Source organism: Eutrigla gurnardus (assembly GCF_963514095.1).
Source record: "Eutrigla gurnardus genome assembly, chromosome: 23".
Lineage (NCBI taxonomy): Eukaryota > Metazoa > Chordata > Actinopteri > Perciformes > Triglidae > Eutrigla > Eutrigla gurnardus.
In genome coordinates, this window is record NC_139934.1 from 6,848,595 (window position 1) to 6,866,116 (window position 17,522).

The window sequence follows — 17,522 nt, forward strand, 5'->3', positions numbered from 1 at the left end:
GGAATAGAGGACATTTATTACAATATTTCATTTTGTGTAGAAGGATTATGAAGGATAAGGGCCTGAATGATGTGAAATCTGATGATGCGATCAAGATGTCCTGAAATTTAAAAAAAAAACAAGAAGTTGTTCAGATATTGCCCTCTATCCACGTGTGGATTTTATCATCTGGAGATACTGACGTCGGTTTGCTCAAGGGCCTGTCAGAAGGGTGCCGGGTCCTCTCCGGGGCTGTGCGTCCCTCCTGTCCGACTGGTAGCCTGGAAGCGAGTTGACGGACCCTGGGGCCTTTCTTGTTGCGCTTGCTGCTGTGTTCCTGGAGCCAAATGTCATAGAGCCTCTCGGGAAGGATGGGTGACATTGTTTAAGGACCGAGCTTCCTCTTAACAGGTCTGGATGAGTCACTAGGACTTAATGAATCTCATAATAGCTGCACTTTGTTTTCAATTATGCAGTAATTAATTCACCGTTTCCTTCCATTAAGGAAATTTCATTATCTCTATTATGTCATCAGTTGTTGTTTTTTTAAAATAATTGCTGCTATAAACTAAATTCAAAGGATATTAGCAGTGACCGGCAGGTAGAGGATGTCCGTCTCCGTGTGGATGACGACCTCCTGGGAGATGTGCTTCTTTGGCTCCACCTCTCCTGCTTGGACTGCACACACGGCAAACAGCTGAACCTGCAGTTCAACGTGCAACCCTGCAGCCACCTGGACAGACGGTACGGCACGCTGCGTGTGTAGTTGCTCAAAAGCTCAAGTTCAAATATGCAGAAATATCAATAAAACGTAAATCATGGCATGCAGCATGGGAACGTACAGGCCCGGGATTGTAGAGGACCCGGAGGCCTGTCGCACGAGGAGGCTGTTTCACGTGGAACCTTGCAAAAAAACCAAACCACAAATAGTTAGAGGTCAAACTTTTCCCTTTGGACTTGAAGGTGACCCACAAACTGCCTGCACCTAAAAGGACACATCCGAGGAGGCTGCAACTTAGCTAACCTGCCTACATTTAACCTAAGCATCCATTCATCCAATCCGTCTTACCTGCAGGTGTCGACGCCCACGTTCTTCATCGCCACAATGACAGCCGAGCAGGTGCCCTCCTTCAGCGTGCCGAAGTCAACGCTGGACGGGAGCATCTGGAATCCCCTCGCTATGACGCTGGGATCGGTCAGAGAAACGGTTCGGCTCTTCCTCCTCACCGGCTCTTCCACCGACAGGAACTGGTGTTTTAAAGTATGTGACGGAGCGGTAGAAAGAGAAGCATGTGGACAGGTATGGAAAAGGAAAGCATATTTTTAGGATATTCAGGGCACATCACTGATTATTGGCTTCCAACATGTTCTACATATCTCCACCTCTAGATGTCACTAGAGGACACTATTTAATAATACATGTCAAACCTCAAAGGTAAACAGCACTAAGTGTGACATATTGCAGTGTCCATGTTGTGAAGGTGGATGTTTGGGTACCTGTGGATTTGGTACGCTGCGCGGTTTAGAGCCGAGGATAGAGGTTGGTAGTCTGACTTTAGTCCTCCTGAGCTTTCTGGTCACATCCACCTGCAGTGACTCACATCGTCCAGAGGAACCCCTCAGACTGCTTTCACCTGGCACAGAAACACACACCCACAAACACATTCTACCACAAATTAAATATAGAGAATAGATAGTTTCCTGATTGATTTTTCCGTTCCCTGTGCTTCTCTCAAAACAGCAATTTGAGTTTACTCAATGTTGTTGCCGATCAGGGAATTCAATTTAACATAAAACAGAGGAAGATGAGGAGGAACAAACCTGCAGTCTGGGGCGTCGGGTTGGTCGGCCTTTTCTCAAGCATCCTGTCACTTCTTCCTGCGTGACTGAGAGCAAAAACACCAGCAGAGGTCACGCTGTATCGAATGTAAACGACATTTAGACGAGCAATACCAGATGTTTTGTGATGCAAGTCCAAAATATTACCTTGCAGAATGATAGGGCGTTGGGTTTAAGGGTCGTGGGGCTGCAGTGACAAACACAAATATGTTCTATAGTATGCTATTTTGGGGTTTTATGCACTTCTACAAGGGTTTTAAAATATGATTCTCTTATATTTTTCCTGTATGGACATCCTTTAAAATGGTTTCATCTCTGTAGCTCCGAGATACTGACGATGAGAACCTACTGTTCTTCTGTGGGGCATCTTGCAGGGAGGCATCAGGACTGTCTGACTCGGGGCTCGGAGGGAGATCCACGGATAAACTCCTCCTATGTGGCATTTGGTGCTGCAGCAGAGTCTGGAAAACAAGCATTGTGTACTTTTACCATAAAAAATGCTGACTCTAATTAATAAGAAAATACATTTAAACGTATGTTTAAGTACCTGATACAACGGGATATTTTCTGGGTGGAAATAAGGTATAACGCTGTTCTTCCTGAGCGCCTCTCTGTGAATCTGCTCCTCACACAACTCCTGTCTGACTCACATGCACACGGAGAAATTTTTATATTTTAAATGTGCTTTACACAAATAGACATTTTCACTATAAATTAGTACATAAAAATGCATACAACTGCAGTCATACCTGATGAAACTAGTTTACCTAACAACCTTTTCTCACCTGTACTCTGCACGTCTTTCAGTCCAGTTTGACTCCTTTCCATTCGTGAAACTGGAAAGGAGAACGGGTTTAAGAGGATGTTACACAGTCACTTCACAGAGCGTTATATTATCTATTCATGCACGCCATCTTATTCTCTCCCACCTGTCACTGGCGGCGGTGGCTGCGTCTTCTGAAACATCAGACTGCTCACACGGGGCTCCGACCCCTTTGCTGTACAGATTGGCTATGTCCACTGTGGATACACATGGAAGGAAGTGGATGAAGTGTACTGTGTGTTTGCCAAAGTGCCCTGAGCCCTTAAGACCAAACCAAAACTATGCCTTATTAGTTCAAATTGAAGAAAGGAAACCAGGGAACTGCAAATGCAACTTTTATTTCAGTGGACTCGTAAGACAATACATCGTTCAAACAGTAATGTCACCCACCTGGAGTCCTCTTGTCAGAGCTGTGACTTGCATCCTCTTCTTCTGCAAAAGTCTTTAAAATACATCATTATTACACATTAAACATGCCTGTTGTGTCAAGTAAAGGCCAGTGGATTATATATATATTGTGCATTGTGTGTGTGTGTGTGTGTGTGCTCACCAGGACCAGATTGAGCAGATCACTGGCATGGACACTCTCCCCCTCGGTGCGAGGGTCTCTGATGTTCATCTCCTCCGATCGCTGCTCCCTCTCTATCAAACACTCCATGTATTCCTGCGGTCAAATCCACATTTCAGCTCGTCAGTATCCTGCAAAATTTGATTTATTTTACCTTCTTATTTTGACACACTGAGCCGTGTTTCACCTTCAGCCGCGCGTCTACAGTGTTTCTGAATGGGGAGGTGAGCGGTCGGTGCTGGTACAGCTCTCTCATCTCCAGGACTTTAGGGCAGCTCCTGACAGGACGACGCTGTGCTGCAGAACCACCAGAACCCTCTCTCAAAGTCAGACCTCGTCCCACGTCGGCACCAAACGGAGGACCCGGGCTCTTTATCTGGGATAGAAAGAAAAACACAGAGGTTGGGGAACGACAGCGTGTTGTTTGCCCGTGTGTCATGTACGTTATGTCGACGCGTACCTCTGTTCTGGGGAAGTCACGCCAGCTGCGGTTCCTGAGGTTGGGAGGGGTGATGTCAGGGCTCTGTTTCCCCAGCAACCACTGGGACCACACGCTCTGGTGGCTTGGCTTTAGGATGGTAATGCCAAAGTTACCTGAAAGAGATTCAGATTTTCAGCTTTCCTTCATTCCTCTAACTACATATACTGGGAAAAAATATGATTAGGTTGCATTCATGTTTCTTGATTTTGAACATATTCAACAGGGCACCTTGCAGTGGTTCCTTCTGGAGCGCTATGGTCGGGTCAGAATATGCCTGGTAGAGCACTTCCTCTACAGTCTGAGCATTCAGTAGTTCAGTAGCTGAGCCATCGTCATGCACCAGAAACAGTCTGGAACATAAGATGACAATCCAACAGCAGTACTTTTATATATTTAAACAATAACACATTATGGATAAAGAGCCGACCTGGGACAATGTTCTGTGTGTTTCACATCCATCCTGGCCATTTCTTCATCCTCCTCTTCCTCTGGCTCCTCTTCATCCTGTTTGAGTGTGCTTGGAGCACGGCTGATACACACTGATAGCTGTCCATCTTCCATCACCTGGAGCACACACACAGATCACGTAATGTTTGATCTATTTCTCACCACAAACACTCGCATGATAAGACCAACCCATTCTCTTACAATCCTGACCTGGAAGTGGTTCCCGTCCGGGTCTGTGATGTCACAGGCCACCTTGTCGGTGTGACTCATGACGTAGCTCCCTGGTTGGTGTGTGGGGGTGCAGCCCTTTGGACTGGGGCTTACGAGCGGGTCGGACGAGTACACGCACTCCCCATCGCTTTGGATCTGCAGGAGCCCCGCGCTCGATGGGAACACCTCGGATGTGGGTAAACACGCACGTTTGCCTTCATCTCCACGTAACAACTTAAAAGCACAGGTGTGATCTTTGCTGTACACCACCTACCTGATAGGCCCCCTTGTTGTTCCCAGTGATGACAGTGCCGTCAGCTAGAAAGACGTGAGCCGTGTGTCGCTCTGGGTACATCACCACCGTGGCACAGCCCTCCTTCTCCACCAACACCACCCGCTCCTTGTTAGACACACTTCCCCCGCCGCTCCCACACGCACTCCTTTTCCCATTTTCACCTGCAAACGCGCTCTCAGCACCGTTCCTACACAGACTACTTTCACACCCACTCAACTCCTTACAAGCATGTGCAGCATCCTCCCCGTCACATGCTTTCCCCGCACTGTCCCCGCTAATATCTTCTCCATCGTCACAAGTATCCTGGATGTGCACGTTCTCATTAATGCTGTCTGCACACGATGATTTAAGGGTCACACTCTCCGGCTGTTCCCCTGGAAAAATAGCAGACGGATCAAATAATTGAACGTAACTTGAGGATTAAGTGCTTGTTTGCGTCAGTACCTGACTGTCAGGTTGCTGTGTGTGTGTGTATATGAGAGAAGTATTTACCACAATACAGTATGCTAGCTACCTGTGTGCAGCAGTAGGTGTAGCGGTGTGCCTGGTGGTCTCTCCTGGTAGAGAGTGGTGATCCTGGTTCCGTCTGCGTGTTCTACACTTAAAGATCCTTCTGGGTTCCGGACAGAAACGACCAGATCCTCCCGACTCAGCATCACCTGAAGGCAACACATGCCAAAGTGAAGAGTTTTACTTGAAATATTGTCAAATATGAAAACAACTTCCAATAACCCAACAGCAGAAACAACCTGTGTGCTGTCAGGAGTAACCTGTGCTGCTACCTCATGGGTGATGGGGTCTGTAGCCCTGAAGACAAGCAGAGGCGTGGTGGGTATGTGCTTGTGTGTGGTCCCCACAGTGTGGATGCGAGCTCCAGATGGAGTCGTAGTTAACCAACACCCTCTCTGAGGCTCAGCCTCGATCTCAGGGCTCCGCTCTGTACGCACACAATTTGACACTATGTCATTAAAAGTGATACTAAATTGTCTTTACAACATCATTACAAGGCATTTTGTCTTCTTACTCCTACCTTTGTTCATGTCCTCAGGTTCCTCAGAAGTGTTTTCCTCCTCAACCTCAGAGTCGGGAACCCACACCGGACCAGAATCCTGGCTGAAGCTGACCGAGCCATTTGCAAATAGAACCTGAAGTGCATGTGACCCCCATTTAAAAAGAAAAAGAAGTCACACATCTGCTGGTATGCATGCGTCTATACATGAACATGCATGTAGAGAAAGCTTACCTCCGTGGACCCATCTCTCATGTGTCGGATCACGGCTCCTTGGCTGGTGACGACGCGGGACAGTTCTTTGCTGAGGGAAGGGTCGTGAATCTGCCCTACAACTCCCCTTCCGTGAAGAGGAAAGCCCTGTTTCACCAACATACCCTGCTCTTCTGGACACACAAACAACATCTCATGGAATAAATATTGGAGAACGTGTCATAAATGAGAAATTGCAAAGAGGGCACATTCATTTCTTCCTGTCTGCAGCTACGTTTTGAACAACGAGACACGTCTACACACCTGTGTGTGAGTGTGTATCCCCGTTAGTGAGAAAGTGCGTCACTGACCTTGTGTATCCTCTCGCAGAAACTGCAGCATCAGGCCATTAGGAACAGACAGGTTGAGGCTGCTGAATGGACACGATGCTGGCTTGCCGTCACACACCTTAGAGTACACACAATCACACAGAGAGGCAGGGAGTTTTGGCCCAATATGCTCATAGTTTAAGAGAAATGTTTTCCTCTCATTAACATATTTCCAATGCAGCTATTTACCCCTTACCTTATTCCCCCCCTCCATGTGCATATGAGGAACCTTGGACTCTGAATCCAGGTTGGTCCCCTTAGAGCGGTGATTGGAGGAAGAGAGAGGGATGGTGGAGGTCTCAACACCTTTGTCTTCCCCCGTGGGACCGTAGAAACTGTACGAGAGGTGGATCCCATTGTCCAGCACTCCCGAGAAGGAGCCCTGCTTCACCGTTCTCATCTCCACGGGCTCCGACACTGAAAAGGAAATCGCACACAGAAGCACTCTCAGGTAAAACAAGCCCTCAGAACACAGGGCGCTGCTTAACGTGTGCACAGCGTGATCAGCATCTTCACCTTTAAAGTCTTCTTTCCTGCCACTGGTTTCTTTGTCTCGGGGCTGAGGGAGACGTTTCGATGGTTCAACAACAACATGGTTGATGTGCGTGTAGAAATGATGCCCATCCTTCTTCACGGCCACTTTCATTAGGCTGGAACCTGGAGGGAAACCAGTGACACTTTCATGAACATTTACAGTGACTTTTCCAATGACAGAACAGGGAATTATACCTAAGACACACGTGCAGATTTGAAGCATTTTCTATCACCTCTACTCTGTTTCTACCTTCAACGTAGCTGACGTTCTCCACAGTGACGCGGCCTCCATCTGAAGGGAATAGGTACTGGCAGCGACCTGACACATGGATCAACTTTCCATCCATGCTGTAGCCTGTGAAACCCTAAACATCAAACATCGTAAACCACTGTCAGACAGAAATCCCTATGAATGCTGAATATTTTGTTTCCGAACACAAAGATGAATGGTTCTGTCCTCACGTTGAAGGGCTCCTCCGGCGGATGCAGTCCTTTGTTTCCCTCCGCCGAGGCAGTGATGGACTCTGTGGGAGTCTTGGCTGAGCTGCAGGCGGTTTCCGCTCCGTTCTTCTTACTCTTCTTGTTGTCCTTTGACACAGCCTCCTTCTCCTTCTCCTGCTTCTGCTGCTGCTTGCCTTTCGGTGTGTTCTCCTTCTTTGATTTCTTGGCCACCTCCTCCTCCTCCTTTAGCTGCTCCTGCTCCAACTTCCAGGCCTGGAACATCATGCACACATTTAATATACACTGCAGCCTAATTGACTCTAAAACTAAGATGCTATTAATAACGGATTGATGCATTTAGTGGTTAGCTCTAGAAATCCAGCTTTTTAAGGAAAAATCAGGTTTAATTAATTTAATTTAGCCGTCCGTTGTGTTAGTTGGTACTGACTTTAAGAGAGCCTTTTCTGATGACTGATAGGAGAGTGTCCTCCTCCTCCTCTGACGATTCTATAGCCTTTTCTTCTAGTCCAGGAACAAAACAAAAAAAGGCATTTTAATTGATGTAATTGGAGGTAAGTATAGTTACGTCGCCAGAGCCAAGCTACAGTACCATTTGCAGGGCTGGGATTTCTGCGTTGCATTGCCTCTCTCTTCAAGTCTTCCTCCTTTGTCCAATCCGAAATGGTATCTGCCACATGCTCCAGGTACTTCCTATCAAAAGGTTCCATTTAAAGGCTGTTACAATCCCCTCAGCTCCTCTCACACACAAAAATAACATTACTATTATAATCCCTGAGAACATGAACCTGCATTCTGACCTGAACTTGACATCAGTGTGGAGGGCAACGTCCCAGAACTCCTTGCACTGGCGATAAGGGCTCATTGGATTGTGACAAAACATGTAGAGGATGTTGTTATGACTTCCTCTGAAGGTGTCCAAGCAGCGGTATTCTTCCCAGGCTAACTGGAGTACCTAGACATAAAAAACATGAAGGGTTCCAAATCAAACGTTTGGCTACAATAAGATTGTCTCGTGGTGTTTTAACCATGAAAGATGAGATCGGGCAGCTCACCTGTGGGAAGATGGAGGCACTGTGGTGTTCAGCGTAGTGCCAGTCAAACAGAGATCTCAACCTACAACTCTGAATGTCAGATACGTCCAGCTGGCAACGTATTCTCCCACTGGTCTCCTGGAGGAAAACGTGCACCGTTATCGGGAGTAATATGCCATTAAAAAACGTGAGTAGCGACAGTAGCGTGAACAAACAATACCTCCGTGTTACCAGGATCTCCAGTGAGAAATGTCAGACCTGCAGTTTAAATACATGATGAGGTATGGAACACACACACAATCAAGTTTCAGCCAAAGTCACAACATCAAGTAACAGACCTTTAGTCCGTAGGTTGTTAAGATGCTGTTTAGCGTAGGATAATGGACTATCCCAGGGGATTATTGCTGGTTCCAGTGGTCCAGGAGGACTCAGGAGTACCCCCTTCTGGTCCAGCCTGGTCAGTGGCATACTCTCAAACACACTCTGATGAATCAAACGCTCCACCTCCGGCCACGACACGACATCTGTGGGGGTATCATGACAGTGTCACGGAGTCACCTAGCAACACGTACGGGTGTGCGTTTCTCTAAGGGAGCTGCTCTCTGACCGTCCGTGCAGTGGTGTTGCAGCTGCTGTTTGATCGCCATCCAGCAGGAGTCGCTGTTTCCCTGCTGAGCCACAGAGTGAATCAGGCGCCACACGGGAGACCTCCTCATCATGGACAGCTCCACCTCTGCTGGATCGAAACCCTGAACCGCCTAAGAGGGTCACATGTGTGTACACGCAGTACATAAAAACATTTCCGATAAAATTAAGGTCAGAACAGGGCCGGGATTACATAAACTACACAGTACATTTTTAACCAAATGGTACATTTTATGGGCAACAAAAAATATTACATTATAAACAACTGTAGGCATAAAACAAAAATCTACTTGCACTGATATCCCTCAATCGTAGTGCCGTCTCATTATGGTGTCTGATAACCAGAGGGTGCTCGGCCTTCTTCTGTGTCTCCTCTGCTCCAAACTTCTCCATTAGCCTCTAACACACAAAACAGAGACAAATGAGTGTCAGACAAGAGAAGCACTTCACTGTACAGTATGGACCTGTTTGTATGTTCTACTAATAACTATACTGTGTTATAGCACCATCTACTGGACATGCGTGTCCAGTACTGCAGCCGCAACCAGATCCTCAGATTTGGTTTTACAAATATAAATAAAAAGGTTTATACCTCTAATGGCACAAGTTGCGTATTAAATTACAAGCATGTTGGGGAAACCAGTGGTCTGGACTCTTGGTGTTAATCAGGAACGTTATCAAGAAAATATAAAGTATATCTATCTAACGATCAAAGGTCTTTATGGTGGGAAACATTCTCAGGTTTATGTGATGGAATATCAAAATAGCGACAGACGGATCTCCCCTCACATGCTTTATCCAGGCTCATGAATACAAGTGTTAGACCCTCCCCCGGCCACGTCAACTCTTAGCCCACCCCCCACTCTGTGACGGCACTCTCATGTGACAGGGGGGGCTGATGGGGATTGGCTCTTGTGCTCAAAGCAACTGGCCCTGCCCACTGAAATTCCAGCCGCCATCCCCCTCCTGCCTAAAAAAAGGGATGTTGCATTGGCCGGGAATCGAACCCGGGCCTCCCGCGTGGCAGGCGAGAATTCTACCACTGAACCACCAATGCTTCATATAGAGACCCTGTGTTTGGTGTGGGATTTATATGTGCACCTTCTTGTCGTCTTCATTCTGGGTCATAGACAGCAAGCTGTTTAACATGTGGCTTCTGTCCTCTGTTGTGTGGACCAGCGGTAGGAAGCTCTGGAGCATGAAGCTGACCAGCTGGTAGTCTAACCCGGGACTACTGTGGGGTTTGGGCTCCTCGAGGTCAAAGGATGGGGGGGGCAAAGTCTGCTCTGTTGAAATCACCACCTAAACACACAAATACACAGAGAAAGGTCACAGGAACGATATTCACACATGACGTCTAATTTCAGACATTATGTCGATGACAAAAAACACTTATCTGCCTACTATATGACACAAACTGCTGGTGGTCTGGTCCACACAAACCTGTTCCAGCATACAGTGCAGGATTAGAGGCACGGAGCAGGCTTCAGGGGGAACCAGGTCAAGTAGGGTGAAATAGAAACGCATGTCCACATCTGTAGACAGAGGAGGCAGCTCGGGTTCTGTCCAAGAAGTACAAGAGGACACAAAGGAAAGGAGGCTAGTCTGTCATCCTAGTCTGGAGATTTTAATTCAAACATACATGATCGAAGAGAAAGGCTTTACCTGGGCCTGGTGGGCTTCCCACCCGTACTGTTCTCTTCTTGGAGTGTGGAGTCGGGGGGAGGGGGGTCGGCACAACCTGGAACAAACACACACACAAAGAAGTATTATTAAAATAAATTTTAAGCAACTGAAACCACACACCAAATAAGCAGCCCAGCTCCACCAGAAATGTGCCAGGAAATAGAAGGCCATTAAGACATGATTCCAGCTAAAGAAGCAGGTTCTAGAGTGAGGATATGGCACTTCTGCTTTGGTCCACTAGGAGGCACTGCTGGGTTTTCCCTGTCGTAATGTTGTGGGGTAGTTTGTGATATTCCATGCTGTATTTCATGTAGTGAGGGTGGTAGAGGGTGAAAGAAATGCCCCAAATTAACTCAGTCTGTTTGCTGTTTTTCTTAGTAAAATGGAACATCGTTGAGCTGGTCGAATAAAACAAGGCGTTTGAAGATATCAACTTGAATTTTGGGAAAGTGTAGAGGACATACTGTTTTTAAATGTTTTATAGACCAATAATTCGTGTAGGCTGGCTCTGAACACTTCTCTGATTTAACTTCACACAAGGGCGGCCATCACTGTCCAAACATAATTAATTTGAAGGGATTACAGTGTCAATCTAATTAGCCCTGAACATTGCCTTGCGTACAGTGGCACCTCAGCAGCCCCAGCTGCCTGATGGGATACGGCATTCACCTCCTAAACCACAGTGTACGTCGTTAGGATAAGGACAGACATGCAGGTGTGTGAGTATATGTGTACCTCTGCAGGCTGTGAATCCAACCCAACAACAGCGGGTACACTGATGAGTTTGATGTTGTCCAGGTAGTGCTGATGATGCCTGCGACAGTCCAGACAGTCATAGATGACATTGGCCACGCCCTCAAAGATTCGGCTTCCCATTTCCAGCTGGAAACAAATCACAGAAGACGTGAAATTTACTGACAAGCAAACATAACCTTGAACAAAATGTAGAAATATTCCAGCATACAGGGCAACTCACCTCAGCCTCGGGCTCCAGTGTGTGGCAGGGAGGCCGTACATCTGGGATGGTGTAGCTGAGCAGAACCACATCGTGGAGCTTGGAATCTGGTGGCCCGCTGTCCAAAACTGGTCTGAGACCTGACCAGAATAGATCCAACTTCCCAGCCTGCGCAGCAAGCTCTACACCACCACCAACCTCTGCTCCGGGCACACAAAGGATGATGTAATATTAATGAGAATATACAATAAATATAAAAAAAATACGCATAAATGGATGATTTTGAATCGATGTAAAAGCTATTTCAAGGTATTTATGTGCCCCATTAAGTGCATACTGAATACCGAAGGCCCTTTACCTGCATCCAAAACCGAAGAAGCCCTCTGACTCGGCTCGTTGCCCTCACAGGAGCGTTGTCCCTGCTGTCCCTCGGACGTCCGTGTCTGCTCCGAACACAGTTTAATGACATTGGCTACATGTACGCCTACGGCATCCAGCGCCCCCATCAGGTGGGGCTGGTAGAAGCCCAGCAGCAGGATGTAGTGTTGAGGACCGTCCAGCGGTTCGTCATCTATGCTCAAACACATATAATAACACAAAACACAGAGTGAGGTCTCTCAAACATACATTTACTGGTTGCCAAAGGTGTGTTTTTTGATGAGTTTTTAACCGATAAACTTGGGTGGTTCGATGTCATCCCTGCGTTTGAGCTGGGTCTTCTTCTCCGTGGAAGGTCCCCCAGGTGAGGGCTGACTCTTTCCCTTTCTGTCAGAGACCTTATCCCCTGCTTTGTCCTTGCCGACAGAGTGAAAACCAGACTTTGTCTTCTCCTCCTCAGCCTTAAAACAGACGTGGACACAATTTAAAAATAAAAAAACCTGACAAAAATCACATTGGGACACCAGAAACACTCACACGCTCGGCTTCCCTCCTCTGCCGATCACTGGCTTTGATCTGTAGGAGCTGGAACTTCAGTATCTTTGCCATCAAGTCAGGAGGAATCTCCTCTCCGGCATCCAGCAGCACCTTAGCAGGCTCTGTGACCTTCAGGAGACACAAACACACACAACATGGAGACAACACAGGGTGCAGGAGAAGACACTGATAGACGTATACACAACATATAAGAAACCTTTATTCCTAAGCCTACCTCATAGAAGGCATGGATGTCATCAGGTCTTTTTGCTTTGGGATTCCCCAGTTCATGGATCTGTAACAGGGGAACATTTTCATTTTTACAAAGTATAAGGTTACAAGAGCTTACAAGTTCAGGTCGTTTATTGCATAAAAATACAGTATTAATAAATATGACTTGAGGCTAACTATGAATACCTTAATCAGGGTGCTGTCCCAGGTCAACAAGCTGAAACCTCTGCGTTGTGGTTTCTGTACGGCCAAAGACAAAGCCTTGGTCAGTCCCTCCTCCTCCTCCGGACTTCTCCAGACCACCAAGGACACACAGGCCTGCCATGAGTCCTGCAGAGGAGCGGTACAACACCGGGATAGACTGGTGTCACAGGTGACTTTTCTCCACAGGTGGATTCACGCTGATAAACAAACGCTTCAGGGATTATTTTTATTTACTGATAACAGAAAGCGAAACGTTTGTCTCCGGGAAATGTTTAAATGTCGTGAGGTAAGCTAGGCCACAGTGCAATGTACTAAGTTTTACTGGAGAGATAACCTCTGACCAAAACTTCCGGTTTGGACGTGTTACCTTCAAAATAAAAGCTCAAATGTGTAGCCCCCCGAGCAACCCAATGACCCTTAACGTTACTGGGAGTGTCTCAATAATAATTCTGGACAATAAGAATCCCATTAAAAAAAAGTTTCTTCTGACTGAAACGACTAATAAACATCTCGCGCGAGCTCGCTAGCTAACTGCCAACTAACAGAAGCTAGCTAACTAAAGATACCGTGTGTAGCAAGGCTTCACTTTGTGTAATAAAGGAGAAACAGGTTTGAACAAACCAATAAAGTTAACCCCGAGTGTGATAACAAACCTCTTGAAACTGTGCTGTGGTGAGACCAGCCTCCCAGTTCTTGTTGACAACTGCGGCTCCGGGAGCGTTGGGCTTTTTGGCTAAGCCCTTTTTAGCTGCTTTTGGTGCCATTTTTACTCAATAACGACTATATATATATATTAAAAAGAAATCAGCGCTATCAAAATAGACTACACGTTTAAGAGGGAACACGTAAAATTAAGTTAGTTAAAAACCTGCACATTTAATCGTCGGCCAGCGCAGCCTGGTGCTTGTGTTGCCCCTGGCAACCTGTTTGTGTGCTGGCAACGTAACGTCAAATTTCCTGTAAACTTTCAAAACAAAAGCATTTCGGTTTCCAAATGGTTTGGCAAAGCAATAAAAACATTTCAAATTAAATAGTGGTGCAGAATATCCTTTATCAACAATGACATACTTTAGATTATAAATATATCATTTTTGTTGTTGATAAAATGTCAAGTATTCATTTCCTCCACTAGATGGCAGTGGAGCTGTGTGAGACTCCAACCTTGCTGGACTAAAACATTTATCCCCAAATAATGGCAACAGTTGAAACAATATTCCACGATTTCAGATCATTTTAAAGTAAAATAAAAGTATTGTCTATCCTAATGTCCTGTCACTGACATTATGAAAGACAGCTGGTCTGATACCAGTACCAGAATCAGTGAAAAACCAGACCCAGAACATCATATGGCAGTCTGAAACACAGAAGTGACATTTCATCTATATAAAATATGATTAAAGTGTTGTTCCATCAGATGAGCTCAGCAACAAAGAAAAGGTTGAATTACGGCAACATCAAGAAGAAGAGTCTCTAATTCTATTTATACTTTATGAATATATTGAGTAGATTATGATTGTAATTTAAACCATATTGATGCAGTTTGACACAGGTTATTTAACCCTGGACAGGTTTTGTTCAAAGAGAGGGTGGTTTTAATGCTAATTAAGTGAATACTGAAGTGGAATAAATATAGATCTACTGTTTTAAATCAATGCTAATGAAGAGACGGGTATAAAAGGAGTCGTGGCCACTTCAACACTCCTGCACGCTCTCAGGCAACAATTAAACGAGCTACAACATATGATAAACATAATCATGTTGGGGTTTGCAATTATAATTCAGATTTTGATAGCTGTTTCAGTGTGGGAACAAGTTGTTCATCTTATGAAACAGAACGCCTGCTCTATTCGTGCCCTGTTCGTATCCCATTCATCATGTGATTTCACATCTACAGAGCCAGCATGACAGAAGCCTTTTTGGACTACGCGGAGCCGTCTCAATGAGGTGTATTTGAGCCAGAAAATATGCTCCATTTCCAAATGAACGACTCAGAGTACACACTGGGCCTCTGTTAACAAACTGAATTCGTGGAACGCTTCCTTCTCTATTCATCAGAGCTTATTATAAAGAATTTCATGCACCACATCGCTGCACAAAAGTCATGATTTGGCACGGATTTCCAATTAATCCTATTGGAGCTTTATTATAAAAATGCTAAAAAAACACCATTGTTGTGAAGGTGATTGCAGCCAACTTCCAGCAGCTCCCCCCATAAAAGGTCAAAAGCGAGACAACGCCCACTTGTCAGATGCCAGAAGGATCCGAGTTTGAAGCCAGCAGATCATTAGTTCTGGAGGAGTTGCCAGCTCCAAAACCCTTCCGAAGGCAACGTCTTACAAAAGGTCACACATGAGCCAGATAAACACTGTAGTGACACTGAAATAACGCGCGCCATCCTGACTGCTGGGAATAGCATAGCAACATCTCAAAATATCCTTTTTTTTTGGGGTACACTGCTTATAAACATGTGCATCGTGTGACTGTTTTGTTTCGTAATGGTTTATTTAAGTACCTCATCCGCTTTCTACTTAGTTACTCACAATGTCTTCCTCAAGTTATTATAAGACATAAAAAGATTAAGAAAAAAACTACTTTTAACTCATTTTCCGGAGAGAATTTGCAGATTGGTGATCTCCCCACAAGGTGCTCGACATCAGGTGTGAAAGCAAAACATACTTGAGCCTCCGACATGGAAAATAAAAAGGGATACCAAGTACTCGGGAACTGCCTGTACCTAAAAGGTATTTATGACCATACAGCAATCAATTTAAATCACAGGCTCGTAGACATTTTAATGCTGTATTTAAATGTCGGGTGGTCAGATTCCTTCAAAATATCAAGTTGATCAACAGTTCATAAAGCATAAAGTGCTGCAATACCTGCGAAGGCCAAGAGTCTAGGAACATGTGATTGTGCGTGTTTCATAAATGAACAAAAATAGATACAAATTTAAATACAAATTCAACAATATGTGACTTTTGCTTGTGTTGCTGTCGGGTTAAATTCCCTATTTGACGTCTGCAGTGAAACACTACACTGTATCAGCTGAAACCCTCAGTGCCGAGGTGTTTACGCGCTACTTGGCAACGCAGAAGTTTTGACATTTCACTCGCCAACATTGCAAGTCGCCAGCTCGAACTACGGCGGTGTTGGAAGGAGAAGAGATTTGAATTTCAATACCCAGAAATCATGTGATATATAACGGAGCAAAGAGCGTGTTGACTGACCCCACCGTTTTAGGAGTTCAGCGTTCTATGACGACTTGTTGCTCTGCTGTTTGAGAGTTTTTTTTTTTTTTTTAACAGTCGTTTGAGATTACAGTTATGTGTCTATGGAAGCCCATTTCCGCCAATGTCAGAAAAAAAGAAACCTTCTCAAAATATTGACTTAGTATCTCAAAATAATTAAAAACTTTCTCAAAATATTGACTAAGTATCTCAAAATAATGAAAAACTTTCTCAAAATATTGACTAAGTATCTCAAAATAATTAAAAACTTTCTCAAAATATTGACTAAGTATCTCAAAATAATGAAAAACTTTCTCAAAATATTGACTTAGTATCTCAAAATAATGAAAAACTTTCTCAAAATATTGACTAAGTATCTCAAAATAATTAAAAACTTTCTCAAAATATTGACTTAGTATCTCAAAATAATTAAAAACTTTCTCAAAATATTGACTTAATATCTCAAAATAATGAAAAACTTTCTCAAAATATTGACTTAGTATCTCAAAATAATGAGAACATTTCTCAAAATATTGACTTAGTATCTCAAAATAATTAAAAACTTTCTCAAAATGTTGACTTAATATCTCAAAATAATTAAAAACTTTCTCAAAATATTGACTTAGTATCTCAAAATAATTAAAAACTTTCTCAAAATATTGACTTAATATCTCAGAATAATGAAAAACTTTCTCAAAATATTGACTTAATATCTCAGAATAATGAAAAACTTTCTCAAAATATTGACTTAGTATCTCAAAATAATGAAAAACTTTCTCAAAATATTGACTTAGTATCTCAAAATAATGAAAAACTTTCTCAAAATATTGACTTAATATCTCAGAATAATGAAAAACTTTCTCAAAATATTGACCTAGTATCTCAAAATAATTAAAAACTTTCTCAAAATATTGACTTAGTATCTCAAAATAATGAAAAACTTTCTCAAAATATTGACCTAGTATCTCAAAAAAATTAAAAACTTTCTCAAAATATTGACTTAGTATCTCAAAATAATGAAAAACTTTCTCAAAATATTGACTTAATATCTCGGAATAATGAAAAACTTTCTCAAAATATTGACTTAGTATCTCAAAATAATTAAAAATATTGACTTAATATCTCAAAATAATTAAAAACTTTCTCAAAATATTGACTTATCTTTTTGATTCAATTCTCATAATTTTGAGACAATGAGTAAATATTTTGAGAAAGTTCTTCTGACATTGGCACAAATGGGCTTCCATAAGCACCGGACAGGAAATTGCATAAATATCCCCCCCTCCTTTTTAGTTTTCTGGTGTGAGATGATCATTGGGGCTACAGTCTCACAGGGCAGTAATGCTTCTATTCACTACCAGATGCCAAACAAATGAGTAAACAAGGATCCGTTTCTATAA

At 44.0% G+C, this 17,522-nt stretch overlaps 1 protein-coding gene across 1 annotated transcript; it reads right to left on the reverse strand.

The window, feature by feature from the left end:
- Nucleotides 1-94: 94 nt before the first annotated feature.
- spag17 (sperm associated antigen 17) lies at nucleotides 95-13,659 on the reverse strand (the record flags this gene model as incomplete). The annotated part of the gene is made up of 46 exons (XM_084003085.1): nucleotides 95-712; nucleotides 822-882; nucleotides 1,049-1,227; nucleotides 1,477-1,613; nucleotides 1,801-1,865; nucleotides 1,966-2,005; nucleotides 2,168-2,279; nucleotides 2,366-2,459; nucleotides 2,604-2,654; nucleotides 2,748-2,838; nucleotides 3,032-3,083; nucleotides 3,192-3,305; nucleotides 3,397-3,585; nucleotides 3,670-3,803; nucleotides 3,919-4,040; nucleotides 4,118-4,254; nucleotides 4,348-4,533; nucleotides 4,622-5,016; nucleotides 5,157-5,301; nucleotides 5,425-5,579; nucleotides 5,673-5,787; nucleotides 5,886-6,037; nucleotides 6,215-6,311; nucleotides 6,429-6,649; nucleotides 6,749-6,889; nucleotides 7,017-7,131; nucleotides 7,229-7,480; nucleotides 7,656-7,729; nucleotides 7,818-7,918; nucleotides 8,026-8,180; nucleotides 8,281-8,397; nucleotides 8,480-8,517; nucleotides 8,598-8,783; nucleotides 8,867-9,017; nucleotides 9,199-9,303; nucleotides 10,006-10,206; nucleotides 10,348-10,466; nucleotides 10,570-10,645; nucleotides 11,326-11,472; nucleotides 11,567-11,745; nucleotides 11,904-12,116; nucleotides 12,216-12,384; nucleotides 12,461-12,589; nucleotides 12,696-12,755; nucleotides 12,878-13,021; nucleotides 13,549-13,659. The coding sequence occupies 46 exons, from the start codon at nucleotides 13,657-13,659 to the stop codon at nucleotides 554-556; spliced, it is 6,186 nt and encodes a 2,061-aa protein (XP_083859211.1). The 3' UTR covers nucleotides 95-553.
- Nucleotides 13,660-17,522: the final 3,863 nt, after the last annotated feature.